Below are 23115 nucleotides of genomic sequence, written 5' to 3'. Positions count from 1 at the left end.
GAGGAGCAAATGCCGTTCGTTTCTTTATATGCGCTCGACTGCTAGAGCTCCATGCGAGCCGGCGCGGCGGCAGGTGGGAGCATGACGTGCCAAAGTGTACCCCGCTGTGATTACCTAACCTTGACGGTGGCAGCTGAAGTGAATGCTGACGAATAGGTGAGATGAGGGGTGCGCATCGCATTGTTTCGTGTCGTCTGCAGAAATCGTCCGCACTGTTTTGGAAGGCTGAGATGGGATTACAATTTATTGATGAATGAGATGAAAATCGTTCAATTGATTGACCAAGACCAGAAACAAGAGAAGCACAAACACTGTTGATGATAGCCCACGGGGTGCGGAACCTCGGCCCTTCGCGAGTGGAAACGTCAACGTCGCGAACTTTGGATTATAAACACACATCGCCTATGATCAAATCCGAGGCTCGTTTCAGCCTCGACCCTCCCATGCTATGTCAGCGAGCAAGATGCACCGCTATTCGGATGGAGACTTGCCACGGCAGGCTGGCCTCCAGACGTTCCTTATCATTCCGGTCGTGATCCTAAAGGTGGGTCTGGCGGCAGAGCTGCAAGGTCTCCCACAGGGCAAGCCCGCTATGTGACACGTCGGAAAGAGGTCTGGGGAGTCGAGATCCCCTGATTCGCCCGAGGGCAGTGGTGTGTTTATTGTGACTGCATCGAGCACGCCGCGCATGGAAGCGAAGCACGACACGCGACATCGATACAGTACCCGGCTGCGATCCCGGACAGCTAAAAGCTTCGCTCTCCGCCCACGTGTGGCCGGCGTCAGCAGAACACCGCGAGACCGCGAGCACTCGACTTAAGCTCCAGCTTGGCGAACTTGGCACCCTCGTGCGGTGTCGCAACAGGTGCAGGTGAGTGATCCGACCAGGCCAGGCCAAGTGACGTGCGGACGGCGCGTCGAGGACGAGGCGTAACAGTGTGTGTGTTTGTGTCGACGGCGGTGTTGGTGGACGGCGAGTGAGGCCGTTGACAGCAGCCCGCCGGCTCCGCGACGCAGCCTCGACAGCCTGCCATCCCCGCCTGCGCCCCCTCTCCCCTCGAGCACCAGCCCTCCCTCGCCCACCCACCTTCACACAGCCCGACCGCGTCATGGTCCATGCACGGCCTCGTCCCATTGCGACTCTCCCACCGCGCGCCCACCACCACCGCCCACAACCCCGTCTGCACCGCCCGATCCGCCCTCACGCCGCCTGCGCTTATGCCTCCCGCGCTCTACTGACCATGCAGCGCGCCAGGACAGCTGCCACCGCCGCCCTCTCCCATCCCGCCCAACCCTAACCTTCACCCCGGCTTGGCGTGGCCGACTCGCTGACGCCGGGTTGAGACGAACACCAAGTGCACGCACGAGTCCCGCGCCTCGCCGCCTCTCGCTCCGAGTCGAGGCCTGCGCGTGCGCCCTCGGTCGCGCCGCACCAGCATGCTATCAACTCCCGACCGCTCCTCCGCCGCCCCGTCATCCTCGCCTGGACGTCGCATCCTCTCGCGCCTGACCTCGCCCTTCGCAACCAAGTCGCGCAGCATCACCGACTTCTACATCCAGCCCGACGAGCCGCACAAGCAATACTCGCCCGGTGATATTGTTTCTGGTAGCGTGCGACTGCGTGTGCTGAGGCCGGTGCGCGTCACGCACATCGTCGTCTCGCTGCACGGGTACGCGCAAGTGTTCAAGAATCCCGGCTCCCCGGGCGAAGGATTCCGGGCGACGCCTGGCTACTTGGGCACTGGCCGGGGGAAGAAATCAGCAGAATACTTCGGGAATGGCTTCGCTTCTCTTTTCGAGGATGAGCTCGTCTTGTGCGGCGACGGCAGACTGGCGGAGGGAGCATATCAATTCAATTTCGAATTGGAATTTCCAGATACGGATCTACCGAGCAGCATCGATGTGAGTTCTGAACGGCGGAAGCGCAATATACACCTGACTAACCCATTGAAAGTTCGAGCGAGGGACAGTATCCTACATGATCACCGCAACCGTCACTAAACCAACGACAATATCGCCCACGGTATCATGCGATCGCAAGGTCTATTTCGTCGAGCGTATCGACATCTCACCGCTGTATCCGCCAAAATCAAGAACGATCACACTGGAAGCCCTTTCGCGAAGGAAAGTAGCGAAAGATCAAGCACGGAAGCTGGTTGATCCGTCAGATCGCAAGAGCCGCAAAACGGACTCTGCATCTCGCAGCGACCCTCCTCGAGACAGCAATTCCACAGCTCCCAGCACACACCACGACAGCGATCCTGCGATGAGCCCATCGCCTAGTCAGATGAGTTTTGAGAGCGCCCGGAGTAGCTCGAACAGGCACTCGCAGCTGGATTCTAGCTCCCAGTCGCAAAGCACAAGCACCAGAACCAAGCCTAATGATAGTAAGGGCTCTATTGCGGTCAAAAACATCACCACGCAAATTGAATCGTGCGTAGGGGGTTGTCTGCGTGGCGACAGCATTCCTGTAAGGGTCAATGTCAACCACGTGAAACACATCAAGTCTATGAACGGCGTTATCGTAACGCTTTACCGCCAGGCACGAGTAGACATGCACCCTGCGATACCTCTAGGACCGACAGAGAAGAGTTCGAATCCGAAGTACGAAGATTACTATCCACGGTCGAAAACGGGCCTCGGCGGACTATCACTATCAGGAGCTGGCTCCAGCCACATGTTCAGGAAAGATCTATCGCAGACTGTACAGCCTTTAATTATAGATCCTGGAAGCTTGTCGTCAGAAATCACGGTCAGGGTACGAGTACCGGACGATGCCTTTCCGACCATCTCCACGGTCCCTGGGGCTATGATCAGCTTTAAATATTACGTCGAAGTCGTGGTTGACATACAGGGCAAACTGGGAACTCAGGAACGAGCTATGGCGGGTCTTTCTGGGCTGACCGCGACGATAACATCTGGAGGCGATGATCTAGAGAACGATCGGAATATCATGGGCGCTCCTGGGTCGCAACTGGTCGACACCGCACCAGCCAGGCGAGACAAAGGTGTCGTGACTGCCACTTTCGAAGTTGTCATTGGTACACGGGACAGTGAACGACGGAAAGGCAAGCGAAAGGAAGAAACAAAGCCTGATAATACGCAAGAAGAGACCGGAGGCGGCGCAAATCACCCTGTGACCCCATCCGCAGAACCCGGCCATCACCATCATTACCATAACCATGAAGAAGAATACTGGGGCCACGATCACCATGACTGGTACCACGGCACCCCAGGCGGCCACGACGACTGGTATTACCACGAGTACGGATGGGACCAGGCGCACGAAGTCCCCATGCCACAACTGCCAGACAATTCGCAACTTTCTGAAAAAGAACTGGCGCGGCGCGCGGAAGAACGCCTCTTGCCCAGCCAGCCCCCAGGCGCGGAGCCACAAGCCGTGGCGGGCGCTTCTGCTCCCACCGCTCCCTACTTGCCAGAGGAGCTCGTCCCGCATCAATACGACATGCCCACGCCCGCGTATGAATCTCGCCACCCGTCAATCTCTGGCCCGTCAGGCGCTGCACCTCGACATGGCGACTCGCGCGCGCGCGTGCCCGAGTACCTCCCTGCTGCGGGCCCATCGAACCACATCCCGGTCACGGATGACAAGCAGGAGATGCAGCGCCGACGGCTGGAGGCCGAAGCGTCTGCGCCACCACCACTTGACAGCAATCACGTGGGCGCGGCTCCTGTGGCGCAGTCGAGTGCGGCTGTCCCGGCGCTACTGCCTTCGCAGCCTCCGATAGCTGAGCAGGCGGTGCTGGAGGAAGTGGGCGACGACACGCTGGTGCCTAGCGAGGCGGATCTGAATCATGACAGTCATGCTGATGCTGCTGGGGAGATTGATTTGCCGAAGTATGAGCAGAGCGATGCTGCGCCTGTGGTGGCTGTGCAGGCCCAGGGACAGCAACCTCATCCTGTCGGCGAAAGCGCTGATGTTGGAGAAACACCATCGGCAGTCGCTGAAGCGGCTCACGAGCCTGACAGCACCTCGCGACACATGGCGAGTCAGCAACCTCAGGAGCAGGCGAATGGCATCCAGACACCAACAGGCCCGCAGCCTCCGTCTGAGCCATCGCTACCGAACGGCTCGCGCGTCGCCGAAGACGCTCCTGGGAGCCGCAACGGTTCACCGTCCAAAGATCAAACACGAGTGCCAGGCCATGAGTGAGCACCGAGCGCTTCACCTGCCACTACCTCCTTTTTTTTCTTTACCTCTCTTCTATGATACCACGAGCACGGCTCCATTTCTGCTGCATTTCCAAAATCCCGGCCGGTCGGTCTCTTCCGCATTTCTCGGGCGCCTCACATTGATTGGAGTGGCGGAAATTTCACGTTTTTGATTTTTTCTGGGTGGCTGCGTTGTCTTTACCGCACCATTTGTATTTGACTACCTAGGCACGACGTTGGAAGTGGAGTTATTCCTAGAAATCCTGCAATGTAAATGTGAGAATTTTTTCTTGACAGCCTGACGTGCCTTGTTCTGCCATTAATCCGTGCCGTGTGCAGCAGCGTGCTGGAGACGGCTCCGTTGCAGTAGGCCGCCTGATTGACGTGTTGCATGCCTGCGGCTCGGCGAGGCCGAAGCGAGGCGGTTCGGACGTCGTTCAGCCACCGACAGACAGCCCTTCTCGTCCCGTCCGAAAGGCTGTGTGTGTGGGCTTTGCTGGCTGGGTTTGCTTGCTACGTATACTTATCCGCGTGTAGTCAATCTATGAGGCATTCTGGATACAGAGAGGACTCAGGTATGGCAAATAGTATGACGGAAAGCGTAGCACATTGTTGACTCGTTGCTTTCCATCGAGACAGGCCACCTTCTTCACGAACGATAAGAAGCCCATACAGTACAGTACGCCCCATCAGCCTCAGACGTCCGGCCGAGCGAGCTTGGAAGTCGACAATCGGAAATCGGTCCAAACCGTCAGGCGCCCTACAAGACCTGCACGGCCACAATTTCCCAGAACGCCTGATCCCTACAGGTAGCCTGACGCAGCAGTCACATGAAATTGCAATCCTCAGCCAGCCTCTGGGTGCGGCCACCCGCATTACGTGTGTTGGACGGGCGCCGATTGAGTTCCCCTAGCGCCGACCAGAAAACCTGCATTCGGGTCTCACAGACTCTTGCTGCTGTGCGCGCCCATCACTCCACATGCGCTTTGGCTTTTCGGCCTGGGGAGAGGCGGGCCAAGCTTGAAGGGCCCCGCTGGGCATTGCGATCGACGAACAGCAGATCTGCTGGGCCGTGGATGGCGAGCTCGGGAGGGAGGGAGGGAGGGATGGATCCTTGCCCGGTCGCGATCGCTGGAGGGTGGTTCGAGGTAGTGGGACGCGCTCGGTAGTGCGCCGTTTGCTCTGCTGGGCTGAATTGATTTGGAAGGACAGCAGGGTAGAGAGCGAGTGAAACCAGTTGTTTCCCGCGGTGCCTGGCCGACACGGCAACGCAACGGGCGACTGTCTCGTGCTAGCAGGGCGCGCAAACGCTGCCCGCGGGCGGCCAATCGCAGCCGCGGCGCGCGTTGTGCGATGACGCTCCTTGCTCGAGCTCTGGACTGCGACCCAAAGTCTGTGGAAATGGCGTGGTGCGCCTGGTTATATCTGCTGCCGGTGCGCTGGCGCGCGTCCTCTGCTGTTTATGTTCTTGGATCTCTCTTATCAACGTTGCTTCTAGGATCGCTCGACAATGGGCGACATAGGCGCAATGGGTGGCAATCATGTTCACGAGCTCGTGAGGCGTCAGAATGTGAGTGGCACCGCGGTGTTTGCGCTTTGCGACTGAGGATGATGATGATGATGATGATGATGCTGTGATAAGCAACACGGAGCTGACAAGTCGCAGGCTGGCGAAAACCAGGGAGGAGGCAGCAGCTCCATCTCCGGCCTGGTCTCCACGCTCATTCCAACCCTCATCATCGCTGTAATAGCCTTCACGGGCTTCCTCATCCTCTCGCGCCGCTTCCAGCGCATCTACCAACCGCGCACCTACATCGAGTCTCTGCGCGGATCGCAGCGCTCCCCGAAGCAGTCCGCTGGCGTCCTGGGATGGCGCAATGAGTACAACGCGCTCAAGGACGAGTTCATCCTCGGCCACTCCTCCATCGACAACTACCTCTGGCTGCGCTTCTTCAAGATGCTCACGCTGATGTGCCTCGTCGGCTGCATCGTCACCTGGCCCATCCTGTTCCCCGTCAACGCCACCGCCGGCGGCGGCCAGTCCGGCCTCGACATCCTCAGCTTCAGCAACGTCCAGCCGGGCCCACGCTACTACGCCCAGGCCCTCGTCGCCTGGGTCTTTCTCGGCTGGGTCGTCTTCATGATCACCCGCGAGACCATCTATGTGACCCACCTGCGCCACCGCTTCTACCAGGCGCCCTACAACGCCGCCCGGGTCTCCACCCGCACCGTCCTCTTCTCCAACCTGCCCGAGGACGCGCGCAACGAGCAGTTCCTGCGCGCCGAGTTCGCCGGCGCCAAGCACGTCTGGCTCGTCACCGTGCCCGACGACCTGGCGGACAAGGTCTCCGAGCGCGACAAGGCGGCCGCCAAGCTCGAGACGGGCGAGGTCAAGATGATCCAGGGGTACGTCAAGGCGCAGCTGAAGAAAGAGAAGAAGGGGCAGGAGAGCCGCGCGCGGCTGAACGGCGCCGCGCCGGCGAGCGCCATCGAGCTCACCGACAAGGAGCGCCCCAAGCACCGCCTGCCGGTCCTAAAGTTCCTGCCCTTCGGCAAGAAGGTCGACACGCTCGACTGGTCGCGCGGCGAGCTCAAGAGGCTCATCCCCGAGGTGGCCAACGAGCAGCACGAGCAGCGCGGTGGCGCGGGCGAGGCCAAGGGCGCGTGTTTCATCGAGTTCGCGACTGTGGAGGCTGCGGAGGCGGCGCTGCGCAGCTCGAAGGAGAAGAAGAAGTCGAAGATCAGGCCGGAGGAGCTGGGCATGCACCCGGACAATGTGGTGAGTATATTTGGGTGTTATTTTGGTGGTGTTGTGGAACGGATTTGCTAATGTGGTGCTTTTCTTTTGCAGCTCTGGAAGAACACGACGAAGAAATCGGCGCAGGTCAAGATCATGAGCGCGCTTTGCACGGCTTTCGTCTGGTTCTTGTGTATTTTCTGGACGATCCCGGTCGCGGTTATTGGTGCTATCAGCAACATTAACGTATGTGGCTTTCTTCTCCAAAAAGCCGTCTACGTGGGGTTTCGGGTACTGACGCTCTTCACTAGTACCTCACCGACAAGGTGCCGTTCCTCAGCTTCATTAACGATATCCCCGACGTGATTCTTGGTGTTGTCACTGGTCTGCTTCCTGTCATGTAAGTTGCCACATTCTGGATTCCAGACTGGATCTGTGCTGATGCTTCACAGCCTGCTCGCGGTTCTCATGGCCCTTGTGCCGATCATCATGAACATCCTGGCCAGCCTCTTCGAGCCCACGCAGGGCCGCGTCCAGATGAAGGTCCAGGGCTGGTACTTCCCGTTCCAAGTCATCCAGGTCTTCCTCGTCACCACCTTCGCTTCCGGTGCCGCCAGTGTGGTCACCCAGATCATCAACGACCCGACCCAGGCCCCGACTCTGCTGGCTCAGAACCTGCCCAAGGCCTCTAACTTCTACATTTCTTTCTTCATTCTGTTTGGTCTGATGAACTCCGCCATGATGATGCTCAACATCGTCCCGCTGCTGCTCTTCATCATCCTTGGAAAGCTGCTCGACAAGACGCCCAGGAAGATGTACAACCGCTACATCAACCTTGGAGGTCTTGGTTGGGGTGCTCTGTACCCGAAGTTCACCAACTTGGGTGTGATTGGTGAGTCCTGACCGCAACCCATGTACCTCAACATCAAACTAACTATCACAGCCCTCGCCTACTCTTCCATCGCGCCTCTGATCCTCGGTTTCGCGACCGTCTGCTTCGCCCTCCTCTACCTCGCCTTCCGCTACAACATCCTCTTCGCGGTAGGCACCAACGTCTCCACCCGCGGCGAATCCTACAAGCGCGCCCTCAAGCAGCTCACCGTCGGCATCTACATCTCGGAGATCTGCCTCATCGGCCTCTTCGCCATCGGCGTCGGCACAACCAACCAATCCATCGGCCCTCTCGTCCTCATGGTCGTCTTCCTCGTCGCCACCATCCTCTGGCAAATCTGGCTCGGTCGCAAAGTGAACAAAATGGACGCCGAGCTCCCGTCCCAGATCGCCGCAGAGGGCTGGCTCGGCGGCCGCAGCGCGCCCCGCAACTCCCAGTCCGACAGCGTCACCAGCGAATCCGCTCTCAAAAACGGCCACGGCAACGAGAAGCCCGACTCCCTCCCCGCCGTCGAATCCGCCCCCCTGCCCCAAAGTGGCAAGAAACCCATTTCCCAGCGCATCCGCGCCTTCTTCGCCCCGACCTCCGCCGCCCTCGAAAACGTCCACTCCGTCGCCGGCAACCTCTCCACCCCGCCGCGCCCTTACACGCAGCAGGAGCACGACGAGGCCTACCTGCACCCGGCGCTCATCTCCGAGTGCCCGATGGTCTGGATCGCGCGCGACCAGTACGGGCTTTCGAAGCAGGAGGTCGGCGCGACGCAGGCGGCCGTGGGCAAGGATTTGTTGACGATCACGGATGAGGGAGCGTGGTTCAACGACAAGGGGAAGATCGAGTGGCCGCATGAGGACGAGGGGAGTTTGAGGAAAGTGCCGATTTGGGAGGATGAGCCGGAGTATTAGGGCGTGGAGTGGGAATGGGGAGTTTTGGGGGGGGGGTAAAGAGAGGTTTTCTTTTGTTTTGGGTTTGGGAAGGGAGTAGGGTTAGGGTAGTTAGATAATCGCTTAATGTCTTTTTCCTGCTAGACTGAGGTTGCGAATGGACTTGGGCTCGTCGTTGGGGAGGTTCGTGGGAATTGTAGTCTACTTGAGCTTCAGGGGCCTTGGCTCAACAGGGCTTACAAAGTAACGAGCTCGCTGCACCTGCGACCCAGACGAGTTCTTGATATGAAATGAAGTATGGAGCGACAAACAGCACGAACGTCCCGTCCCACCTCGCTTACAGAACACGACCAACTGACTCAAGCACACTACGCTCGAAGTTGACACCGTACTCCTTCTCAACGACCGCCGCCCTCATCGCTATTCAATGCAACCCTGCCGTTCTAGCCGATGGCCATCCCAAAAGCCTCAAATGCAACGGCGTGCCCTTCTGGAACCAAACCCTTGATCATAGATTCATTAAACCACTCGTGAAACCCTCCCAAAAAATGCCCACCCGCCCACTAACCCACCCCGACCTCCTCCCCGCCTCCCACCTCCTCGCCGCCGCCTTCCACGCAGACCCCATGTTCGGCGCCTTCGTGCACCCCCACCGCGACGCCCACCCGCAAGACGTCCACCTCTACTGGCTCCGCTTCCTGCGCGAAGCCCTCTACACCCCGAACGAGCACCTCGTCGTCACCTACCTAGAACCTTGCCAATCTGATCCCGAACAGAGAGAGGAGACCGTGACGGGCCTCGCCCACTGGATCCGCAACACCAGCGCCCCGCCCCAGCCCAGCTGGGCTTCGCGCGCGGCCCTCTTCGCAGTGCAGAAGTACAACGCAGCGGAGGAGTACTTCTACCCCAACCGCGCCCTTTGTCCGCAGAACGACGCTCTCATCTCCCAGGGCGTGCCGTTCTTCGCGCACCACTGGAGCGGCTCGCGGGCGGACAGCTGGCATTTATCGCTGTTGGGCGTTGACCCTCCCTACGGCAAACGGGGGTTCGGGCGCGAGTTGGTGAGCTGGGGGATGGAGAGGGCGAGGGGCGAGGGGGTTTCGTGCTCGGTTATCAGTGTGCGCGGGCAGGAGGGGTTTTATGGGAAGTGCGGGTTCGATTGTGTGTTGGGGGGGACGGGGGATGAGGGCGGGGAGGCGAATGTGTGGCGGGCAGCGGGGTTGGAGAGTATGCCGGTTATGGTTAAGGATTGGGGGGAGGTTGTGGGGGTTAAGAAGTATGGGGAGGAGTGAGGTTTGGATGGGACGAGGTGTTGAGGTTGAGGGGTCGGCCTGTGTTAGAGTGATTGCAGGCAGGGCTTCGTCTCGTGTTGCGATGCGTCCGCGATCGTGGCGGTGGCGGCACAAGCTCTTTGGGGTCTTTCGGCCTACTTGATTCACGCGTAAAAATCCTTCCTCAATGATTCCACTGTTTGCCTGGATAATCCTCATGGTCCTCATCGTGGCTTTCTCCTGCAAGTGGATCAAATATATGATATACAGATAAGATTTAGTCGCGCGTGACATCATCTCGCCAGTGAGGTGTGACTGAGGGCTTAATGGTTTAGTGGTATAATTCTTGCTTTGGGTCATTCCAGAAATGCAAGAGGTCCCGCGTTCGATTCGCGGTTGAGCCCCTTCTTTTGCGCCTATCTACAACTTCATCCGACCATTATTCGTCGAGATAATCGAGTTTTTGTGTTTTGGTAAATACCTTATGGTATCAACTTGTCTTTCACACTTCACTCTTCAAATTTGCGGCGAGTTTGAGGATTGTATCAGGTGTATGACGCCTGCAGAAAATGGTAGCAAAGCTCAGTAAGCGGATCCATCGTTGGTTGGTGCCAATTATCATGTGGTAGCATTCTCACCCGCATCGGCCGTCTCGTATTTCGTGGCTTGCTTTGGACTTTTCGAACCCATTGGTGATTCATCATTCAGCTTGCTTGAGAAAAGATGAAATTTCACCAGAACAGCAATCATTGACACATCTGCCGAACTAGACTACCCACGAAACCTCGATTGGCCCGTAAATAGACGATTGACTCATATACAACATCTTATCGATTGGGATTTTACCAGTGGATGCAATGCAAGCAGAATCCACACTTTGAAAGCAATCTCCTCTTTGTTACAAAATAGATTCGCCCCATATCACACATTAAGGTCTCACCAGGCACACCATCACAGACATCTCGCAAGACACCTGTATCTCCTTTTGGTACAAGAGCTGCAACGTTCAACATCTCATCGAACCCAGTCATACTATTCTAAACCAATCCTTCGTAGAAGAGACCACCGCACTCCCCACGAAGCCACCAACCAAAGCCACGATCAACCCGCCGGCAATAACCCCATTCACTTCCAACCAAACAAACACCATCCACCAAAGAACAATGTCCCCCATCCCTCAGCACCTGACCTTCCACACCTCCCCCCTCTACACAGCAACCCTCTCCCCCACCCCCTCAACTCCCTCCGAAGTCGTCCTTCACCTTCCCTCCCCCCTCCACACCCTCCCCAAACCCCTCTTCACACAAACCCTCCTCTCAACCGCCCGCCTCGCCTCCCTCCTCAAACGCACCACCCGCGCCCCCCGCATCGCCCTCGCCACAACCGCCGACCGCACAATCCACCTCATCCCCCTGCACGGCCTCTCGCAGACCTGGAAACCAGCGCTCGACCCCATCAAAGAGTTCCACGAGACCTATCCCGGGTATGTCTCGTCGCGCAGCGGGCCCCGAATCTCCGATGCCTCTCTACAACAAGTCCAGGACTCGATAACGGGAGACGCGAAACCGGCTATGGACACGACGTGCTCCGCGCCAGCGGACAAGGAGGGCAATCTCTTCGCGCGCATCGTCCGCGGCGAAGAAGCGCAGTGGCGCGTCTGGGAGTCGAGCACGCACGTCGCGTTCCTGACGCCGTTCGGGAACTGTCCGGGCAAGACGGTTGTCGTGCCGCGGGCGCACCTGGACTCGGATGTTCTGGGTTTGCCGGCGGGGGATCTGGAGGGGATGATGGGGGCTGTTTGGGAGGTTATGAGGGTTCTGGAGGGGTCGGGGCTGCGGCCGGAGAGGGTGGGGTTGATTTTGGAGGGGATGGAGATTGATTGGGCGCATGCGAAGTTGGTGCCGGTTTGTTTTGGGAGTGGTGGGGAGGTGGATGGTGGGAGGCAGGGGTTTGTGGAGGCGTATGGGGGGTCGGTGTCGACTTTGCCGGGGCCTGAGGGGAGGATGGAGGAGCTGGAGGGGATGGTGGGAAGGTTGAGGGAGGCGGTTGAGGAGATGGGAGGGGAGTTGTGAGTAAGGTGGTGGAGCTGGAGTGAACGAGGATGCTCAGAGCAATTCTGAGATACAAGTGTATATATTTACAATTTCCTCCAGGATATCTGCTGGAAAATAACGTACAAATGCAGTCAATACCTTCCATGCCTCTAGCTCACAAGCAAGATGACGCTGCCCAGCTGCCTCCTGATATCGGCGTTGTCAACATCATGCGTGTCTTCAACCTCACCCCACTGCTCAGTCTGGTGCAGGACCTCCAGACTCGCCGCCTCCGTAGCTGCCTCAATGCCAAACCTCTCCTGGCCAGCATTCTTCGCCACGTTCGCACCCTGGAATTCCTTGCTCCACTCCGCCAACAACCTCACGGCCACAAGCAGCGATTTCGTCGCCAGAATGCCACGCTCCAGACCCGCCAACTCGAAAGCGGGCAACCTCTGCACCCAGCTCTGGATCACCTCGCGAGTGTTCTGGGGCTGCGGCGTCGGCACGATGCTGTCTGGCGCAAGGATGGGGTTGATGTCGACGCCGGGGAAGACGTGCGTGCGGAGGTACGCGATGATGGGCTCGGCGACTTCGCGCTGGCGCTGGCGGAGCGGCTTGCGGGTCTCGTTCGCCGGCTCGTGGATGTTCTTCTCCGGCGCCCAGCACAGCAGGGTGTCTGTTCCGAGGTAGCGCATGGCCATTGTAACGATCGAGGCACGGATGTCGGTGTTGCCTGCGGCGTCTGCGGCGGCGATGTCGATAGCGCGCGAGGTGGTCGATGTCAAGGGAATGTATTGTTGCTTGAGCGCCTGCTGGGCTGACACGAGCTGGTCCCATTCGAGCGCGATGGCGGAGGCGAGAGCGCGCTTCGAGTGTGGGAGGACGAGGGATTCTTTCGACGCTGTGCGCACCGGTCGGGCGTCGAGCATTACTTGCAGGCCCTTGGGCGTCTCGGTGACTTTCACGTCTTTCCAGAAACGCTTCTGCAGGACGGTGGTAGGCTTTGCTGGGTTCGGGCGGGCATTTTGGCCTTTGATGAAGGCGTCGGCTTGTTGGCGCTTTCGGTTGAGTCGGCCTTGCGATTCGCTGACGGATTGCTGAGGAGGCTCGGGAGGTGGGCCCGCGACGGTCGGATGTGGGAGGGGAGTAGCAGCGTTGGCGGAGGATTTATGGATGTTTCTTGACTGTGTTCTCGAAGTGTATGCGGTCGAGGGGCTGGCAGCGTAGATGGATGTAAGGCGGTACGAGCGGCGTGCGCTCAATGAAGAGGCAGCCGAGGGCAATGAAGCCAACAGTCGTGATGAGCGGTCCATGTTGAAGGGCGATGTATTTCCAGGGAAGGGAAGGGTGTCGTGACCGATGCTTGAAGATGATGGCCGCATAGAGCGGAGATGGAATTGCGGAGAGCAGATCTGGATCAGATAAGATTGCCTTTTCCGCAAGCCGAGTTCGGACGATGATGCGATGGCTCAACTATTGGCCGATTATTAACATTTGACCATCGAAGCTGTTCATCTGCACGCCACGACCCTGCAGCAACCCCTCACCTCTCCCCCTCCTCCACCTCCTCTTCAATGTTCGCCCGCAATGCGCTGAGGGTGGCCTCAAAGCCTGCCTTCACGCCCAGAGCCCTCCGTTCCGCCTCAACTCTCACCACATCGTCCTCGGTCTCCGACAACATGAACCCTCACGGCGTTGAGATCTCGAAAGCACAGCGCGTTGCCCAGGATGGCTTCGTGTCAGGTAAGCCTTCCTACCTCCACCAAATCAACCACATCCTCCCACTAACCCGTCCTCCCAGCAATCGGCAACACCCCCCTCATCCGCCTCAAAACCCTCTCGCAACAAACCGGCTGCGAAATCCTCGGCAAAGCCGAATTCCAAAACCCCGGCGGCTCCGTCAAAGACCGCGCCGCCCTCTACGTAGTCGAAGACGCCGAGAAGCGCGGCCTCCTCCAACCCGGCGGCACCGTCGTCGAAGGGACAGCCGGCAACACAGGCATCGGGCTCGCGCACGTCTGCCGCAGCAAAGGCTACCAGCTCGTGATCTACATGCCCAACACGCAGTCGCAGGGCAAGATCGACCTCCTGCGCCTGCTCGGCGCCGACGTCCGCCCCGTGCCCGCCGTCGCCTTCGACAACCCGGAAAACTACAACCACCAGGCGCGCCGCCACGCCGAGTCCCTCACCAACGCCGTCTGGACGAACCAGTTCGACAACGTCGCCAACCGCCAGGCGCACATCGAGACGACCGGCCCCGAAATCTGGCACCAGACGGGCGGGCAGCTCGACGCCTTCACCTGCGCCTCCGGCACGGCCGGCACCATCGCGGGCGTCACGCGCTACCTCAAAGACGCCAGCGACGGCCGCGTGCAGTGCTGGCTGGCCGACCCGCCGGGCTCCGTCCTGTACTCGTACATCTCGTCCGGCGGGCAATTGACAGAGCGCAAAGGCGGGTCCATCACGGAGGGCATCGGGCAGGGCCGCGTGACGGACAACCTGAAGCCGGACATTGACTTGCTGGACGGCGCGCTGCACGTGCCGGACGCGGAGAGCATCGAGATGGTGTACCGGTGCTTGGACGAGGAGGGCCTGTACCTGGGCGCGTCGAGCGCGCTGAATGTCGCCGCAGCGAGGAATCTGGCGGTTAAGCTTGGGCCTGGGAAGACGGTTGTGACGATTCTGTGCGATGGCGCGTATAGGTATGCGGATAGGCTGTTCAGCCGGAAGTGGCTTGTGGAGAAGGGGCTGTTGGGCGCGATCCCGGAGAGGTTGCATAAGTATATTGTGCTGGAGTAGAAGCATGAGAAGTTGGTGTATCTATAGATCTACACGGTGGACATCGTGTTCTAAAAGGAAATTCATGATTGAGAACAAGATGGGCACGCGTTTCCCTGACTCTGCGAATCCTCGCCACTGCCCGCTCAGCCAACGAGTCAAATAGGAAATCCATCACTCCCCCTTAACATTCCCACTCCTCTCCTTCCCCAGCCTACCCTCATCAACCCTCCCATTAACAACCCCATAAAGCCAAACCAACGCCCCCGTCGCCAGCGCCATCAGCCCCGCGCTGGCCGCAAACAGCCCCACGCGGCCGGGCGTGTCGAGGACGTCGAAAATCGGGTACGGGTAGAACTGGTTGTACGTGAAGCACTGCTCGATCCAGAACCAGTAACCGAAGGCGATGGCGCCGGAGAGGGCGAGCGCGGGCAGCGCTGCGATGGCGTACGGCGGTGAGAAGAAGAGGAGGTCGAGCGTGAGCGTGAAGGCCGGCATGAAGTGGAAGGAGAGGTCGTCGCGGAGCAGGAGGACGGGCGCCCAGGGGGGTAGGACGAGCGAGGTGTCGATCTGGTGGGGATGTTAGGAGTTGGGTTTTTGGGGAGGAAGGTGGTGGGATGGGGGCTTACTGCGCGCAGGCCCCAGTAGAGGATTGTGATGAGGCATTCGATGGGGGCGGAGGCGACGGAGAGGGCGTTTTTGACGGCGAAGAGGCGGCGGCTGAGGGTCAGGTCGGCGAGGAGGCCGAAGGCGAAGGTTGCAGTGGAGAGGGCCAGGCCGATGATGGTGAGGTATTGGAAGTGCCAGCCGTAGGAATCGTTACTGTGGTGGGAGGGTTAGAGATGGTTTTGAAGCGGATGGTGGCGGAAGAGACGTACATTGGGTTCGGGTTGAGCACGAGGTATGCGAAGGAGTATGCGAAGGAAGCGAGGCCGGTTATCTGGGTGCATGGTCAGAGAGATATTGTGACTGCAGGGGTTGATCGGGTAGGTACATGAAGCAGAGCGCTGGCACCTCTTGAAGGAGAGTCTAGGCGTTGCAACGGGTGCCGCTGGATCAGCTCTTGAGCTGCTTGTGATGCCATTATGTCTGCCGGATAGGGATGCGAGGAAACGACGGAATGAGTAGGGACCGAAAGTACTACAACAGATGGAAACGCACGTGGTGTTTACTGGAGCACGGCAGAGAGCAGCAGCAAAAAGTCAGGCCCGTGACATCAGGTCGTCGCAGGCCTCGCGACGTCAGCGGTCTTGGCACGCTATGCCACCGTTCTGCAGATGCCACGTGCCGGTAGCGAGGCACGCCGACGCCACGGCACCGGATGCGGCGTGGCAGCAGGGGATTGCCCCAGGCCAGCGGTACAGAGCGTGTAGAGGCGAAAGAAAGCAGCAGAACTGCTGTCCGTAGTAGAAGACATACACAGGTACAGGGGTTGCCCGTAACGGAAGTCGGCAGTGGAGCGATCGGCCTCGCAGCAGCCGGCAAGCGAATCGCCCAGCCAGCGACTCCCCGCAAGGGTCCGGCGCGCGACTGCTGATGGTCGCTGGCTGGCCGGCGCACCACAGCCGTGGCTGCGTGGCTCTCGTGGCTTCTTATCGCCGCAGCTGGACTCGCCGTGCCCAAGTGCATCCTCCGCACCTGTCCCAGTCCCGCCGTGCTGCCTCGCCTGGCCAAGCCTCATACCGACCGTAGATCTACCTCCCTCAGCACCGCTTCTGTTTCCGTCCCCTGTCTTGTCCTTATGAACCACCGCGTGTGCCAACTGCAATCACGGACCGACTGCTCTCCCCACACCACCTCCACACTCCGCACGGATACTCTCACAGATCCACATCTACCACCGGCGTCGGGTCAGAGATAAGCGAAATACTCTGCGCACGCGATGCCGTCGTGACTTGTCCAGCGCTGGCGCAAGCAAAGCGTCGCTGGACAATCATCTTGGACTGACGAGTCGCCTGGATACCACGGACTGGAGGAATAGCGAAACGCCTGGAATCGAGGATAAGAGCTTGGCACTGGCGGGCACGCGCGACCAGCATGCCGCGACCCAAGAAGGAGGGCGCTGGGGAGCCCAAGAAGCGCAGTCGCACTGGTTGCTGGCCTTGCAAGGCGCGAAAGGTCAAATGCGGCGAGGAAAAGCCTGCCTGTCAGAACTGCGTCAAGGCGGGTGAGACGTGCGATTACTCCATCCGTCTGAACTGGGGAGGCAGATCGCGCAAGGACAAGGATGCGAACGGCGCGGATTCTGGCGGCTTCACCTTTGTCGCTACGCCGAACCCTTCCGCGGCCGCTGTGAGGAGCCCACCGAGTGCTGCTGGACACGAACATGTCTTTTCCGCCCAGCGCATTGTGACATCTGCGCCCGGAGGACACCAGCGGGTGCCGAGCAACCATGGCCGCAATTCTTTCCCTCAAGCACCAAGCCTCACTTCCACAGGGGATGCGCCTGGTGCGCCTGGTGCGCCTCTGGACCCAAGGCTTCACTTTGCCAACATCAACAACAGTCAACAGCAGCATACTCAACATCAGATACAACGACCCGCGGTGAGTCTTGGCGAGCAGCGATCGCAAAGCGACAACCAGCTGCCATCTTTGTCACACTTTGGTGCTATTCTGGATCCTGGTCAAGTTGAGCAATCGCCTTCAGCTTCTGCCCACCATGATTTTAGCTGGTCATCTCAACACCGCTCCAAGCGAGCGAGACTGAGTCCGAAGACCAGCCCGATCGCAAGCCAACCAAGTCCTATCTTCGCCGTGCCTCAGTACCCAGCTCAAGCCGAGCACACCCCAGGATCCAACTATTTCACCCCTCACAGCATCAACAGCATAGTAAATACGCCCGCAACGCCTGGATCGAGTATCAACTCCGGATCCCCACACCCTGGTCCAGCGCCATCCTCTGCACATCACGAGCCACCTGAGTTGCGTAGATTGTCGGTCAAGTCGCTCTTGTCGGATCCCTCTGATGTCACCGATACCACCAGATCAAGCACAGACAGCGGCCGCAGGTATCGAACATACGGATATGACCACGGCCTTCCCGATTTGGACATCCCACGAAACAATGACTATGCCGCAATCGGACCACGCTCACCCGATCTACGCAGGGCCAGCACTGCCGTCTCTGAGGTCAGTACTTCCGATGGCGAGCCAGATCCCAGACAGATCGCCTTTGAGCCTGGAGGATACTATGCCCAGCCTGTGCCTATCAAGATACCAAGATCTCTGGAGCCTCTGCCGCGAGAGTTGACCGACAACCCAATCAACATGCTGTACTTCCACCATTTCTTGAACCACACTGCTCGAATAATGGTACCCCACGACTGCTCAGAAAACCCGCTTCGTGGTGTCCTACCGCAAATGGCAGTCCGGAACAATCACCTGCTCCACTTGATGCTAGCCTTCTCAGCATCTCACCGCGCACGCCTACTCAGCCACTCCGAACCCGCCAACAGAATCGCAGAATGGATGTCCGACGTCCTACCTGCCCTGCGACAAGCACTCAGCGAACCAACCTCGCAAGTCGTCTCGGACCCCGCAGACCCATCCTCCCTCGCCCCCCTCGCCACAGCAATCATGCTCGCCTCCCTCGAAATCATCTCCCCCGACACCTTCGCCGTGCCCATCTCATGGCAGAACCACCTGCACGTGGCACGCCAACTCATCGTCGCGACCGGCGGCCTGCACCACCTAGCCCAAAAAGCCAACGGCGCCCGCGACAAAGCCATCTTCTTCCTGTCCCGCTGGTTCGCCTACCTCGACGTCCTCGGCAGCCTCTCCGGCTCCCGCCACGACCAGCCCCTCTACGGCGCCTACCTCGAGGACGGCGGCGGCCTCTGGCTCGTGAACCGCGACGACGACGAAATCTTCCAGATCGACTGCTTCTTCGGCTTCTCCGGCCGCTGCATCGCGCTCCTCGCCGCCGTCGCCGAACTCGCCGCCGCCTGCCACGAAGCCCGCATCGACCCCGCCACCCGCCAACCCCGCGAAGACTGGCAGCCCTCCGACCCCGTCCGCCGGCAAGCCCTCGACCTGCAGAAACGCCTCTCCGCCTCCGCCACCTGCGTCTTCCGCGGCTGCGCCCACCACCCGGACTCCGACCCGGACAGCGCCGAGATCTTCGCCACCAACGAAGCCTCCCACTGGGCGGGCCAGATCCACCTCGCGCGCCGCGTGCTCAACCTCCCGCACGCGCACCCGCAGATCCAGCACTGGGTGCGCGCGATCCTGGGCAACCTGGCGCGCGTGCGCCGCGGCAGCAGCGCCGAGAGCTGCCTGCTGTTCGCGATGTTCACGGCGGGCTGCGAGGCGCGCAGCGAGGCGGACAGGCGGGTTTTCAGCGAGAGGCTGGAGGGCGTCGAGGGCTGGGGCATGTGTCACGTGCGGCGGGCGAGGAGGCTGATGCATAGGGTTTGGGAGACGGGGGGGAGCTGGGAGGGGTTGGTTGAGGGGGAGTTTTTTGGGTGATGGCAGTTCTGGGGTGTTGGCGCAGATCGATTGGGGGGGGTTTTGGAAGGGACGTGTGCACGTGCGGGTTTTTGAAGTGGTGCATTGGGCTAGGCTAGGGCTGCACTGTGTTTCCGCACGATAATATATCCTTCGAAGTACTGCTCAACGCTGGACCAGCCAGCCAACGAACGTATTCTCAGTCCCCTCTTGCTCAGCGTTTACCTGCCCACCAGAGCGTCATCCAAGAAGCCGCGATGAGAACGGAAAAGAAAAACAGGCACTCGAAAGAGACCTCGAAGTCAAGAACGAGAAAAAAAAAAGGTTCGAAAATGAGAAAAGAAAGAAAGAATCGTCATTAACTCATTTCAAAACCTTCCATCCCCCGTCGCTTTCTCATTCTGGTCCCATATGTCCCCTATCCTCCGTCAGAAATCTCAAGACGCGACACTCCACTCCCTTAGCAATGCCGTTTCCTTCCTTCCCTGCACCCGGCTCTTCCATCTCAGCCCAGTGAGTCGGTCAGTCAGTCAGTCAATCTAATAAGGCAGCCAGCAGCATTTAGCAGTCTGAATTCTCCCCTCTCTTCACGCCCCGAAGCTCTGCCTGTTTCCTCACGTGTCGCCTTCTAGGAACATGTCTGAAGCCCTGCTGTGTCGCGTGGTGCATCTGATGAGATGATGAAGCGAAAGTTTGTTTGAAATCCTGTTTGAGAATGGAGAAATGAAATGGAACGAACGGACAAATGGAATCGAAACTGGGGACAATTGCCATGCTGTCATTCATTGGTTGAGAGGAAAAATAGAAAAGGGGGGAATAGCCGATACTAGAAGAAGAAAAGAAAAAAGAAAAAAAACTCCTGCACGATCTGCCCTGTAGCGTGCTTTGCCTGCTGGTCGTGAACGTCGTGTCTGTTGTGCTGTGATGTGCTGTGTTGCAGCAATGGTAATGATGATAATGATGATGACGAGAGGAAACGAGTGATGAAGTTTGAAGGTTCCGCTGGTTTTTGCCGAGGTGCTGGGATGGAGGTTGCTTTTTTCCGGGTAGCTGTTTCTCGAGGCCGAATCGCTGCCACGCCGACGGCGCCTGAAACTCCGGTACGAAGAGCCAGATTGTAGCTGAGAGAGATGGTTGCGGGGACGACTTCTCGCCATCCAGATTCGATGCTTTCTTCTCCAATCGTACAGCGTCGATCCAATCAATCCATGTAAAAGTCGCCCTTCAAGATCCGCTCCTGGAAGTGGTCCGGCTTCTTGCTGACCTTCGGCTGGGCCGGAATCTCGCGCACCGGAGCCTCCATGGTGGCGACGCTCTTGGCACGGGCGTGGTTGTTGGAACCCAGCGGCAATCCAACACCGCCACCGCCGCCGCCGCCCGAGGCGCCGCTGATGGACGTGGTGCGCTCGGCGCGGGAGCGCAGGTTCTCGGACCAGTTGAAGCCTTCGCCTGTGGCAGAAGATGCTATGGTCAGCCGTCTATTGCTAAACGGGATACTGAACGAGGTGCGGGAGGGAGCGGATGAGGGGAGCAAGGAGGAGGAGGGTGGTTCAGTGTCAGGCAGCGAAGACAAACCTCGACCCTGGTTGTCGCGGGAAGAGATTGTCCCGTTGGATGATGGTATGGAAGTAGACAGCTGGCGCGCGTGCTGCGACGAAGGTGCAGGGGGCGGAAAGGATCTACCATTTGCGGGAGGGCTTCCATCGCCACCTCCGCCACTGCCGCCGGTGGAGGATCTGATATCACGCATGGCGCGGGCGCCGAAGCTCATTCGGCGGGCGAACGGGGTCGTGGGCTGGTCGCGCGAGGCAAACTCGTCTTCGATGGCGGACTCGTCGATGCTGCCGCTGTTCGCGGAGCTGAAACTCTCACGGCGGCCACGCATAGAACTGAAAGGGGATTGGGCGGTTGGGGATCCAGACAGCCCCAGCGTGGTCAACGACATGCGTCTCCGCTGGGCCTGGGCAGCAGCAGTGGTGATGGGTCCGGGGTACTGGCCCTGCTGGGCGTCTCCGTTGTTGGAAGGGACATTACGGGGTGCAGAACCCGACTGACGGCCGCTTCCACCGAAGATGTCGGCAAATGTCTGGCCAGCGAAAGAGCTGCGTCTGGTGCGTGGTGGGGACTGAGAGGTGGAGGTGGGTTCGTCGGCCATTGTGAGCACGGGTGAGCGGATGAAGGCGGATGGAAGGGGCGGCGTTTGTGCGGGAAGCGAATGCGGAATTCGCTGTCAGAGAAGCGGTGTCTCGGCTGATGTCGACCAGAGGCCAACAGGAGCCAGTATGTACCCCCTAGCTGGTGCGTGTGTGGTGTCGAGGTGTGGTATGCAGACCAGGCGAAGACGCAAGGGCTGACGTTTTGGGCGGGATGTTTCGTCTACGTCACCGAGATGGCGGGACGGTGGGATGTCGGTGGGATCGGTCGGTGGATGTCGTTCAAGCGGGCGCGTCGTTGGTGAGGCTGAGAATGGGACTGGAAATGGAAGGGAAGGAAATGAAGTGTGACGAGAAGGAAGAAGAAGGATTAGGAGAAGCAGAAAGTGTGGTGAGAGCGAGATGCAGGCGAGGGCCGTCGATCTGTTGCCTGTCTCGCCCAAACCCGACGAAGCTTTGCGGGGTAGGGCAGCCGCCCTTTATCTGCAGCGCCCAAGCACCACACGGCACCAGCAGCACCAGCAGCACCAGCCTTTGTTCGCAGCTACGTACCTCGATCGCAGCGTCACGTGCGCCAATGGCCTGCGTCGAATGCCTGACCACCCCTGCGCGGCGGCAGGACGCGAGCGACGCTGCAAACCCCCAAGCACACTACACACACACTGTACGGTACACACCATGGCCAGCATCCACGCCCAGCGGAGCGCCTCGGCGCGAGTGCATCAAGCGAGCCGCGAGATCTCCCACGTGCATCCACCACCCCATCGCGAACCCACTCTCCGCCAGGCCTCCTCGTCTGCACATCACACCCGCCCGCGCGTCCTCCTCCACCGCCCACATCCACAGCTCCGTCCCCCAGGAGCCGCAGCAGCAGAAACCACCCCACACTTGGGCCTACTCTAGTGGCGCGCAGGGTCCCGAACCCAGAATTCTCCCGCCCGCGCTCGACAGCTCAAAGGCTCGTTTAGACGAAAGTATTACTGTACAGAGCAGCCACTGTCGCGGCCCCGTATCAGCACACCCACAACACGCTGATCGGCGCGGCAACTCAGCAGCCGCCTTGGGTCTCGTGACCGCGGTTGCAGTTTGATAGAACCCCACGCAGGTACCCTTTCGTCAAGCGAGTCCACTCACTCGCAGGGCCGCAGGCCTCGCCTCGCCCTGCCGTCCGCTGTCGTTGATCCTTCTGCTTTTCGGGCCGTCGCTGGCTGGAGTGTGCCGAGCCGTGTCGGGGCCTGCGATGACGATTTGCGCTGGCTGGCAAGGCCTGGAATGCTTGCCTGTCTTGGGAATGGTAAGGGATTGCCTGATGAGAGCCTCCGAGCTATGCACAGCTATAGCTAGCTGCCAACCAAGGAGTGTCGTCCTGTAGAGCTAGCTCCCTACACAGCATGCCATTGAGCGGCTGCGGGCCACTGAGTTCCTCGCGATAAGCCTGCAGGTACTGAGTTTTCTGGGCGCAGTGCACGCCGTCATCTTGACCGCCTCATCTTACAGCGTGTGTTTTATAGTGTGCGAAGCCATGGCAGTGGGAATTCGCACCGTGGGCGTGAGGCGTGGGCTGAGGGGCGACGGACCGTTCCCCGAGTTGTTCTCCTGTCGGATGATAGAATGTACATCAGGTACGTACGGTTGCGTGAGCTTCCACGGTAGTTGCCCATGGGTACTTCGTGACTTGTCATTGCAGCGAATCGGAGCAAAGCTGACTTCGAGTGATGTCTTTGGAACCCGCCGCATATCCAGAAGTT

At 59.4% G+C, this 23115-nt stretch overlaps 9 protein-coding genes across 9 annotated transcripts; 6 read left to right on the top strand and 3 right to left on the bottom strand.

Moving 5' to 3' along the window:
- Nucleotides 1-1152: 1152 nt before the first annotated feature.
- WHR41_02959 (uncharacterized protein) lies at nucleotides 1153-4212 on the top strand. The gene is made up of 2 exons (XM_069371565.1): nucleotides 1153-1902; nucleotides 1955-4212. The coding sequence occupies exons 1-2, from the start codon at nucleotides 1438-1440 to the stop codon at nucleotides 4172-4174; spliced, it is 2685 nt and encodes an 894-aa protein (XP_069231549.1). The 5' UTR covers nucleotides 1153-1437; the 3' UTR covers nucleotides 4175-4212.
- A 1291-nt stretch (nucleotides 4213-5503) lies between these two features.
- Nucleotides 5504-8828, top strand: WHR41_02958 (uncharacterized protein). Its single transcript, XM_069371564.1, has 6 exons — nucleotides 5504-5743; nucleotides 5840-6952; nucleotides 7025-7156; nucleotides 7222-7310; nucleotides 7363-7802; nucleotides 7854-8828. Exons 1-6 carry the CDS (start codon nucleotides 5684-5686, stop codon nucleotides 8702-8704), a joined length of 2685 nt encoding a protein of 894 aa, XP_069231548.1. The 5' UTR covers nucleotides 5504-5683; the 3' UTR covers nucleotides 8705-8828.
- A 403-nt stretch (nucleotides 8829-9231) lies between these two features.
- WHR41_02957 (uncharacterized protein) lies at nucleotides 9232-9975 on the top strand (the record flags this gene model as incomplete). The annotated part of the gene is made up of 1 exon (XM_069371563.1): nucleotides 9232-9975. The coding sequence occupies one exon, from the start codon at nucleotides 9232-9234 to the stop codon at nucleotides 9973-9975; it is 744 nt and encodes a 247-aa protein (XP_069231551.1).
- A 1142-nt stretch (nucleotides 9976-11117) lies between these two features.
- WHR41_02956 (uncharacterized protein) lies at nucleotides 11118-12026 on the top strand (the record flags this gene model as incomplete). The annotated part of the gene is made up of 1 exon (XM_069371562.1): nucleotides 11118-12026. One exon carries the CDS (start codon nucleotides 11118-11120, stop codon nucleotides 12024-12026), a length of 909 nt encoding a protein of 302 aa, XP_069231550.1.
- Nucleotides 12027-12157: 131 nt separating this feature from the next.
- Nucleotides 12158-13303, bottom strand: WHR41_02955 (uncharacterized protein; the record flags this gene model as incomplete). The annotated part of the gene is made up of 1 exon (XM_069371561.1): nucleotides 12158-13303. One exon carries the CDS (start codon nucleotides 13301-13303, stop codon nucleotides 12158-12160), a length of 1146 nt encoding a protein of 381 aa, XP_069231553.1.
- Nucleotides 13304-13493: 190 nt separating this feature from the next.
- cysB (Cysteine synthase 1) lies at nucleotides 13494-14789 on the top strand (the record flags this gene model as incomplete). Its single annotated transcript, XM_069371560.1, has 2 exons — nucleotides 13494-13733; nucleotides 13792-14789. Exons 1-2 carry the CDS (start codon nucleotides 13565-13567, stop codon nucleotides 14787-14789), a joined length of 1167 nt encoding a protein of 388 aa, XP_069231552.1. The 5' UTR covers nucleotides 13494-13564.
- Nucleotides 14772-16052, bottom strand: WHR41_02953 (uncharacterized protein). The gene is made up of 4 exons (XM_069371559.1): nucleotides 15763-16052; nucleotides 15647-15708; nucleotides 15398-15590; nucleotides 14772-15338 (listed from the first exon to the last, which is right to left on the bottom strand). The coding sequence occupies exons 1-4, from the start codon at nucleotides 15850-15852 to the stop codon at nucleotides 14943-14945; spliced, it is 741 nt and encodes a 246-aa protein (XP_069231314.1). The 5' UTR covers nucleotides 15853-16052; the 3' UTR covers nucleotides 14772-14942.
- A 753-nt stretch (nucleotides 16053-16805) lies between these two features.
- WHR41_02952 (uncharacterized protein) lies at nucleotides 16806-19235 on the top strand (the record flags this gene model as incomplete). The annotated part of the gene is made up of 1 exon (XM_069371558.1): nucleotides 16806-19235. The coding sequence occupies one exon, from the start codon at nucleotides 16806-16808 to the stop codon at nucleotides 19233-19235; it is 2430 nt and encodes an 809-aa protein (XP_069231554.1).
- A 312-nt stretch (nucleotides 19236-19547) lies between these two features.
- WHR41_02951 (uncharacterized protein) lies at nucleotides 19548-21800 on the bottom strand. Its single transcript, XM_069371557.1, has 2 exons — nucleotides 20898-21800; nucleotides 19548-20663 (listed from the first exon to the last, which is right to left on the bottom strand). The coding sequence occupies exons 1-2, from the start codon at nucleotides 21367-21369 to the stop codon at nucleotides 20416-20418; spliced, it is 720 nt and encodes a 239-aa protein (XP_069231556.1). The 5' UTR covers nucleotides 21370-21800; the 3' UTR covers nucleotides 19548-20415.
- Between the last annotated feature and the right edge of the window lie 1315 nt (nucleotides 21801-23115).

The sequence above is a fragment of the Cladosporium halotolerans genome, assembly GCF_011745625.1.
Source record: "Cladosporium halotolerans strain TM138-S3 chromosome Unknown Sca7, whole genome shotgun sequence".
Lineage (NCBI taxonomy): Eukaryota > Fungi > Ascomycota > Dothideomycetes > Cladosporiales > Cladosporiaceae > Cladosporium > Cladosporium halotolerans.
The sequence above is the reverse complement of the archived record's forward strand: the minus strand, read 5'-3'. Positions and strand labels throughout refer to the sequence as shown.